At 37.8% G+C, this 9,571-nt stretch overlaps 1 protein-coding gene across 1 annotated transcript; it reads left to right on the top strand.

Annotated features, from left to right (window-relative positions):
• The first annotated feature begins 303 nt into the window (after positions 1–303).
• On the top strand, positions 304–9,280 carry LOC149158722 (2,3-bisphosphoglycerate-independent phosphoglycerate mutase). The gene is made up of 10 exons (XM_089436292.1): positions 304–526; positions 882–1,046; positions 3,346–3,473; positions 4,091–4,241; positions 4,399–4,602; positions 4,938–5,362; positions 6,358–6,550; positions 6,641–6,736; positions 7,477–7,632; positions 8,860–9,280. The coding sequence occupies exons 2-10, from the start codon at positions 885–887 to the stop codon at positions 9,022–9,024; spliced, it is 1,680 nt and encodes a 559-aa protein (XP_089292418.1). The 5' UTR covers positions 304–526; positions 882–884; the 3' UTR covers positions 9,025–9,280.
• The last annotated feature ends 291 nt before the right edge of the window (positions 9,281–9,571 follow it).

Here is a 9,571-nt window from a genome sequence, read left to right as displayed (position 1 = left end):
TAATTCCTTTGTACGCAACCCTCTTATCTAAATATAGAAACCCAAATAGAAAGTAGCAAATCACGAACAAGGGCATTCACACCCACCAAAATGGCGATGAGACATGTCAACATTTGACCAAATTTATTCACCGAACCGTCTTGGCACATGCTGGAATATTCCTCTACCCATGATTCCACGTGGAGAAATCTAGACCACCAGCTTCGTCCGCGGACGGCCTAAGCTAAGTTTTTGACATCAAAATTTACATACAAGAAGGTCAATAGGCGGTGCAGAAGATTTGTTATACTATTCGTCAATATTTACCACTTGAGTTCACAATTTGGGTCTGCCGGTTTTTGAAGGGCGGACACCAGTAAAGCATATTCCAGGATCCACGGTATTGATACAACGCCGAAGGATTTTGTTTAAACAGCCCCCTATATAAACCAACATACAAATATAAACAAACTACGAAAGCATTGAATACTTCTCGCTTGCTTCCTCTGCGTAATTTCACTGCATTGCTCGAGCTTCAAACATTCAGGTAGGGTGCCCAAAATCCCCTTTTTCCCCTTATCTTACTGTTGTGGATCGTTTATCATTTGAATTGTGATCGATATTTGGGTATTGATTCGGCCAATACATTTATCTGGGTATTGATTTGCACTGGCATATTGATTTGGGTTTTTATCTGAACTGATACCTTTATCCGGGTATTGATTTGCACTGATAAATTGATTTGGGTATTCGGTTTCTTTGCTGTGTTAAAATGCGTGTTGGATTCCTTTGAGGAAATATATTGGGCATGTGGGTTTTGCTGGATTTATGCCAGAGGGCTGTGGATTTTGAGTTATGGATGTAAAGTCTGACGAGATTTTTGTTGTCTGTTTGTGATTTAGAAAATGAGTAGCACCAATTTCTCATTCAAGTTGGCTGATCATCCTAAGCTTCCAAAGGGGAAGCAGTTGGCTGTGGTAGTTTTGGACGGTTGGGGCGAGGAGAAACCGGATCAGTACAACTGTATTCATGTTGCCGAGACTCCCGCCATGGATTCTCTTAAGAAGGTACCTTTCTGTGGTCTAGCTCCTCTCTATCCTTGATTATCCAGTTTCATTTCTATGTTGGATTTCCAATAATGGTGTGCCTCAGGCGTGCTTACTTTTACAGAACTTTTATTGATGGATCTGATGTTATGCCTTATGAAGCAATGCCTTATTCCTCAGCATTTTGCGTCTGGTACATCTGTTCTTGGCTAGATCACATGGTCGAAGTCACGTATTTCTACAGACGGGGATGACAGAGATCTTTTATTTTTGAAAGTGATTAAAGAAACATGCTGGTCAATCCCCAGGCAGAATGTTCTGACTCTCTAATTTGTCGTTGAGAGCGAGGAAGGGGTTTAATCATCTGCACCGCAAAGAGCGGGCGACCTTGGCCTTAGATGAGAGACCCGAGGGGTATCTACCCTGCCAAAATTGCTCGGTACTTGCACCTGGCATGATCTCTCTTTGAATTTCATGCCATGCTGGTGGGTAGAGCATAGGGAGAATGAAAACCTGGTGAACAGTTTAATGTTCTGTTGACCTCACAAGTGAACCGTTACCTGTCCATGATTAATGGTCTTATTTGAAACTTTTCCTCCTTGTTTCAAACAATAAAGATGGGACGTACAAAATAGATAAATGCCTTCGTGCATTTGATCCATATGGCCCAGAAGGACTCATTATTTTTCCAGGAACCAACTTTGTTATTAATGATCTACACAGTTTTTTTCATGGACTGATGGCATAGTTAACCATAAAGTACAGTGCATAGAGCTTCCATACGTTATTTCTCAAAATTGAATGTTACTATGAGCGTTTTCCAAGTTTCTGAGGGGGTTTTTGTCTCGAGTTCAACCGTGCATTTGTGGCATGTGCTAAGAACAAGATTTTGATAATCTGTTGTACATGCTATATATGTTTCTGTGCCTTCTTGTGCGGGCGCTTTACTTACTAGGGTTCATGCCCTTGCTTTAACATTTTTTTTGAAAGTTTAATAAACAATGCTTCTCGTGAATGGCTGACTAAAATTTAGCTCAATGCAACTGATTCTGGACCCGGTTGTCCAACAATAACATTACTTTGGTTCTTCTCTGTCTTCCTGAGTACTGAACATCTTAGCATCAAACAGACATGGATTGTTAACCGAATATTTGAGGTATGTATTTAACATTCTATAGTTGTTAACACCTTCTTTTCGATGAGAGATGATTTTATCAATGTCCATGGGTGACCAAAAATAGGTCAATTGGACTAAACAGTACGTAAAGTCATAACAGTAATTAGGGAGTACCACAACAAGTCTTGAGTATCAAAAGAAAAGAGATACAAAAGAAGAAAAATGGTCATGAGTAGGATGAAGTATACTGAGAAGGTAAACCCTAGAAGAGAGACACTACACTAAAGTAGAAATAGATGTAGAAGTGAAAGAGAGAACATCCTATCGTAAAAGGACCACTGCAATACCTGATAATGTCCTCTGGGGAATGCCTTGGACTCAGGGAACCTAGCTGGGTAATTCTGGGAAGGGCTGATGAGCTGAAACTCTCATAACATCCTAGGCCCAAGAGTCGAATGTGGTAATGGATGTCTGACTGCCTGATCTGTAAATGGAGATGTGCTTGTTATGGAACAAACTAGAGCAGGTATGTCTATGATTCTGTGCGGCTAGATTGTTCCCTAACAGAGGAGGAAGTGTACACTTGTCTCACAGACCTAATGTTCCCTGTATCCATGGGTGGGTATCTGCACGGTGCTTAATGCCTCCAATTTTTAAGATAGGCTGGAAGAAATATGATCAGCTTGATCGAACTGGACTTGGATTTGCCTGTAATGTCTGCCATCTATGTGTAATCAGCTCCTGGGTATAGAGAGATAGAACAGTGAAGCTATATGCTTTCTTCTTGAATTGGCTGAAAACTAAGGTTTTTCTTGAAAACCTTGGGCATTGAGATGTCTGTCTTAATGGTTAGGCCATACTTAAAAATTAGTATGAGATTTTCCTGCAACTGCTTTGTGCCCATTGCCAAGTCATTTTTTGTAAACTTGTATTTGAAAAATTTCCTAAGTAGGTCTTCGAAATTCAATTGCTATAAATGCTTAGGAAATTTTTCCAAGTTGTTTTTCGATTTGCAGGATAGCATGTATGATTAAACTTTTGTTAGCCTGTGAAATCAAGATTTTGTTCTATGACAGTATGACTATCACTAGTTCAATGTATCACGTGTTATTATTCTTTTAGATAATTTTTCTTATATCCTTCTGTGACTTGCATATCATTTAGTTCAATTTATAGCACTACTCAGAAATTCTCCTGTGACAGGGGGCTCCAGAGAAATGGACACTGATCAAAGCACATGGACCTGCAGTTGGACTCCCTACTGAAGATGATATGGGTAACAGTGAAGTAGGTCACAATGCTCTCGGAGCTGGGAGAATATTTGCTCAAGGGTAAGCAATTACAGATTTTGTAAATGTCATGCTCTTGCATCTTGCAGATGGAAAAGTTTTCTAGGCATGTTCTTGGCTTGCAAAGAACTATTTAGTCTTCTTTGTACTGGTGGTTGCCATGGAGTTTTATCTGGTAAAACTTAGTCTTTATGCTTTGTGTTTGAAACTGACCAATCAATTTTGACTAGTTGGAGAGAAAAGCAGGGTCATATATTATTCAGGTAAAATCTTATGTGAAGGAACAAGCGTGAAATTGTAATATGCGTCTATAATGGTCAGTCCTTTGAGACAATGGTCAATTCAAGGTGAAGGATGCCATATAGGTCAAAATAATGGATGAGCTCTAAGATTTTCGTATCATCTGGAGTGTTTTTTTTTCTGTATTGAGGCTCCAGATGAGAAGGCTTTGATTCAATTTTGCAGTGTTATCTAGGGTGTGAGCCAATTTCCTTGGATGTGTTTATCCCTTCATTATTTTGCAGTGTTGTTTCTTTGCTTCATTTTGAGGCTCCAAATGAGAAAGGTCTGCTTTTTTTTTCTACTATTATTCCTTCAATAATTGGAGATTCACCCCAACTGGAATTCTCCTGTTAATTTTCTTAAAACTTTGGGTGCAGAGCAAAATTAGTGGATTACGCTCTTGCCTCTGGCAAAATCTATCAGGGAGAAGGGTTTAAATACATTAAGGAATGCTTTGAAAATGGCACACTTCATCTCATTGGCCTTTTGAGTGATGGCGGTGTCCACTCACGTTTAGATCAGTTGCAGGTATCCCATAACTATATATTCTTTATTATGAGTTGTGTTTCTCTTGAATTCTTGTAGATAGGACATTCGCTCATCTTTAAGTTTATGAGAAACTTTGATGCTTAAACATTTTTATCTTCTTTTTCTAGTTTTTGATATTGATCAATTACTCCTGCAGTTGCTTTTGAAAGGTGTTCCACAATATGGTGCAAAAAGGATCCGAGTGCATATTCTCACTGATGGTCGTGATTGTCTCGATGGGTCAAGTATTGGCTATGTAGAGACACTAGAGAATGATCTTGCCGAGTTACGGAAACAAGGTGTTGATGCATTAATTGCCTCTGGTGGAGGTCGCATGTATGTGACAATGGATCGCTATGAGGTAAAATTGAAGTTCCTTGATTTTCAGTTCTTACTTGAAACTGCTAATAACATTTTCTATACAATTAATTTGCAAGTTATGAGTCCCTGAACATATATTTGTAGCTTTGATGATGCTTTTAGGGATATAAAAGATTTCTTTTATAATGAAATGGCTTTTCCTGTTCCTCTTATTGTGTTGCATGGACATGTTGAGCTTGATGCTTTTAGGGATATAAAAGATTTCTTTTATAATGAAATGGCTTTTCCTGTTCCTCTTATTGTGTTGCATGGACATATTGAGCTTGCATTTATTATAATAGGTGGGAATTTGAAATTTGAGAACATTTTTGGCAGAATGATTGGGGTGTGGTCAAACGAGGCTGGGATGCCCAGGTTTTGGGAAAAGCACCTTATAAATTTAGAAATGCTGTGGACGCAGTCAAGAAGCTTCGGGAAGCTCCAAAAGCTAGTGATCAATATTTACCTCCATTTGTCATTGTCGATGAAAATGACAAGGCCGTCGGACCTATTCTTGATGGAGATGCAGTGGTGACCATTAATTTCCGAGCAGATCGTATGACTATGGTTGCTAAAGCATTCGAATACGAGAATTTTAGTGCATTTGATCGAGTTCGGTATCCTAAAATTCGATATGCAGGAATGCTTCAGTATGATGGAGAGTTAAAGCTTCCGGCTCATTATCTTGTTTCCCCACCAGATATCGATAGAACATCAGGAGAATATCTTGTACACAATGGGATACGGACATTTGCATGCAGGTTTGTTAGAACTTAGATTTTATTTCTCCAAATTTAATTTTATTCCTTCAACAAATTTAAGAAACTGAATTAGTTGGCCAAGTTACATGTTTTGATGGATGATAGATTTACTGCCTAGTTTCCCTGTAAACGATTAGCAATATATGCGAAGGTAATCTGATGATTTCTCTATAAAACTTGGGGGTTGTAGGCTTTCACTATTTTGATCTTATTTTCTGGAGAAATAATTGGACGACTGTAGCTTTGAAGTTTTCTTGGAATTGAGTACCCAGGAATTTCAATTAGCAAATTACTTGATTACAACATTGCTTATATGCGATTCCAATTCCGAAGTTGTCACCTATCACATCTGATATTGCAAGTTCAGTCTGTGTATTAGAATTTAGGAGTTAATACCATGAAATCCAAATTCCCTGATCAGTAAGTGTGGTTTGTGGCAAAGTTTTCTGGTTTATTCGATAAAGTTAGTGGTTTTTTGTCTCTGCGAGTGCTATGAGCATCCTTGAAAATTGTCCCGGTGTAACTAACATACCTCTTAGGAACTCTTACTCCCCTGCAGTTGTCTACCTAATCTTATTAATTTTTTATGATTTATCTGTGCTCTGCCATTTTTTATCTTTGCTTTTCTCCGTCCTGAAGTTGAAAAATTCTAAATATATCACAATTCTAATAATATCACCAGACTGGATTGGGTTGGGTATAAATCTGATGTAATTGCAGAACCCATCGTTCAGTTGACACAAATTTAAGAAGACTACATTTTCATGGAACCATGAATGCCAACTTTGTCCTGCAAAAGTTTCTGTATTAATTTCTTTTAATGCAGCATATGAACCTGTAAATCTCAACCAACTTACAGCTCCAAATTTTGGCCAAATTAAAGATTTATCAGATACAATGTGTTCATATTTATTTTTTAAATGTGGTATCGAAGTTATTTTTGTATATGATTATTGAGGCCCAAGAAATTCTTTAAAATGGTTGTAATTTCACAGTGAAACTGTAAAATTCGGTCATGTTACATTTTTCTGGAACGGCAACCGGTCCGGATATTTTAACGAGGAACTGGAGGAATATGTGGAAATCCCAAGTGATTCAGGAATCACATTCAATGTCCAACCAAAAATGAAGGCCTTGGAAATTGCTGAAAGAACCAGAGATGCCATATTGAGTGGCCGTTATGATCAGGTGATGCATTGTTGTTGATGGGAGCCACTTTTAAAACTATGTTTTAAATATTGCACAAAACAAGTGACGACTTTCATCATGACTTTACAGGTTCGTGTGAATCTGCCAAATGGTGATATGGTAGGGCACACTGGCGATATAGAGGCAACGGTTGTTGCGTGTAAGGCTGCTGATGAGGCTGTAAAGGTAGCAACTAAAACTTCTATTCTGCCTTCTTCTATACGTTTGATGTGAACATCTAGTTTTTGTTTTAGGTGACAGACTGCAATTTGTGTTTCCAAATGAGCAACTAGTTCATACTGAATTGCATGTGCGTTTATGCCTGCGTTTGTCTGTACACTGTATCCTTTCCTGTAGCCAGGGAAATCGTGGACTTTTCCAACTCTTACCTGTATGTGCGTACCCCGGGGCATATATGCATCCATAATCTTGCACATACCTTTTAACAGGCCCGCATGCTTACCTGCTTGTGTGCAGTCAAACATGCATTTGTGGGTATGTCATTTGGTCCTATAGCTTGTCGGCTTCATGAATGTAAGTTCAAATCCCTGTTCACACACATCAAAAAATGATCAGCTTGCTGCATAGACATGATCAGAGAGCAAAATGTTTTGGTATTCTATAATGCACATAGAGAAGTGAACTGCATTCTGCAGCACAGGATGGAAGAAATAGGTCACATGGATAGGTAACCTATAAAAATATAAGCATAGATCCAATACAGACCTGGATCTTCCCTTTCCCTGGGTTTTGCCGAAATTTTGTAGTGAAATGAATATGTTTGATAGGGGTCGATTTTTGTTTAGGCACTGCTTATGTCTTGGTTGAGTTAAGCATCCATTTCCGAGATCAATAAAAAATATGCTTGTCCTCTTGTTCTCACTTTGTAATCTATATATTGACTATTTTTTTCTATTTTTGTACAGATAATTCTTGATGCAATAGAACAAGTTGGCGGCATCTACCTTGTTACGGCAGATCATGGAAATGCCGAGGATATGGTGAAAAGAAACAAAACAGGTCAACCGGCTATGGATAAAGAAGGAAAAATTCAAATTCTGACTTCTCATACTTGTTCCCCAGTAAGTCTAAGCTCCACTTAATGTTTGTTATTTTCTCTTAGCTGATGCATATTAAAACTTTTAACTTTCTTATTCTCATTCCTTGGCAAGTTTTAATTTGACATATCTGATGATCACGCTACCAAGTGTTATGTTGAAAAGTTGAAGGCATTCCTGAAAGGGAATGTGAAAAGATGACGTCTCCACTAATACAATAGCTTAGACATCTTAGAAAGATCCGGAGATTGAAAATACGCTCTTACCGTCTTTCCACAACTCCTCCCCTCTACTGGATTCTCTATAGCTTTTCAGCTCGATTTTTTTTTTAACTTCTGGATTGTCTTGGGAATGCTTCTTTATTTTCATTGTTGTACTCCTTTTCCATACTTAGATTCGCAAATGGATCAACAGTTAATTGATCTTGTGTCTTCTTTCTCACTCCCTTTCTGTCTTACCACCCAGCATTTTCCTGTTAGAATCCTCTCGTCAAGCTTAACTTTGGCTCTGTGGTTACTTGTAGGTCAGTTTGCACATCTTTTTCTTTTCTTAGTCCTATTATCTGAGAGAGGTGAGGCGTGTTGGTGTTTATCCAATCTCATCATGTTATGAATTGCTGGCTACTGTCTGCAAACAAATCTCTGTTTTCCTGCATGATTATTTATTTCACGTTCTTGGTCTCCATTAAATGATTAGCAGACAAAAGCTGCCTTCCATTAATATGATTAGGACCAGTTAAAACTCTCTTGGAGTTTGGATTTGTGATTACTTGTGGGCTAGCTTGCACAAGTTTATCTCAAAATCACTAGACTTAACGAGACTCATTTTGGCTCTTAGCCAACCCGGCAAAGATTGCACCATGCAAATTATAAAAAATATAGATTTTCAAGAAAAACACTATCCAAACAATATAGATTTTCAAGAAAAACAATATCCAAACATAAACAGAGTATAACATAGTATATCGTGGTCAACTTTGATATCTATTATCATATCCCTAATCTTAAAACCTTCTTAGAAAAGAGAAATGGTGAAGAATGGTAGGGACGAGAAATAATTCGTTCGATTTGTGGGTCAACTCGCGATTTCTGTTATTACATGTTGAAAATTAATAAATTCTGTTTTCCTACGTGATAGTTTATTGCATTTTCTTGGCTTTTTAAAGGATCAAGGGACAACACTCGCTTTTCCAATAACCTTACGAGGATCAGTTAAAGTTAGGTTAGTTTCTAATAACATGCATTTGTGCAGGTGCCGATTGCTATAGGAGGTCCTGGACTTACGAAAGGAGTGAGGTTTCGTACTGATTTGAAACAGCCCGGGCTTGCAAATGTTGCCTCGACTATAATTAATCTCTTGGGATTTGAGGCTCCAAGTGATTACGAGCCAACTTTGATTGAAGTTGCCGGCAATTGATCTATGAGTCAAATATGGCAATTTTTGGAAGCTAAGTTTAGTAGGTCATTTCTTAAATTTGTCATAATTGTTCTGTTCTTTCAGAATGCACCCTGAGAATAGAATCTAGATACAGTAATTGGTTAGTTCTGCGGCTTTTTGCGAATAAATTTATGTTGTGAGTAGCATACTGATTCAAATTATACTAATTTATCAAGATGCTTGTGATATTTCCTTTGTAGGAGGAAATTTAATAATATTAGATTTAATCTTGTGATATGCTTCTTTTGCTAAAGGCAAAAATTCATGTATCTATTATACGTTCGTGTATTTGTTTCTGGAGTGTTCAAAAGCTAGTGGGAAAATATATTCTCCATCCATGTTAGTTATGCCCATACCATATATTTAATTTCTCAGAAACGATAAAAAGGCACTGAAAAGTCCATTCTATATTTTGCCAATTGTAGATATTAGAACGACACACTGGAAGCATGACAAGTTCCATTGAATCGCTTGAGTATTTCAACAACAGTTTGTAAAATGGAATCACTTGTAAATTCTAAAATCG

This window comes from Pinus tabuliformis, chromosome 5_2, assembly GCF_031772625.1.
Source record: "Pinus tabuliformis cultivar Carrire ecotype Pingquan chromosome 5_2, CPIR1, whole genome shotgun sequence".
Lineage (NCBI taxonomy): Eukaryota > Viridiplantae > Streptophyta > Pinopsida > Pinales > Pinaceae > Pinus > Pinus tabuliformis.
Note: the sequence above shows the minus strand (reverse complement) of the source record. Positions and strands in the feature narration are given on the sequence as shown.

What these genes read in the sequence shown, in the direction of transcription:
- LOC149158722 (XM_089436292.1), top strand. Translation starts at nt 885, where the DNA reads ATGAGTAGCACCAATTTCTCATTCAAGTTGGCTGATCATCCTAAGCTT. An exon ending in TGACAATGGATCGCTATGAG is followed by an intron (nt 4,603 to 4,937) that starts GTAAAATTGAAG and finishes CATTTTTGGCAG; the next exon opens with AATGATTGGGGTGTGGTCAA. An exon ending in CTTCTCATACTTGTTCCCCA is followed by an intron (nt 7,633 to 8,859) that starts GTAAGTCTAAGC and finishes GCATTTGTGCAG; the next exon opens with GTGCCGATTGCTATAGGAGG.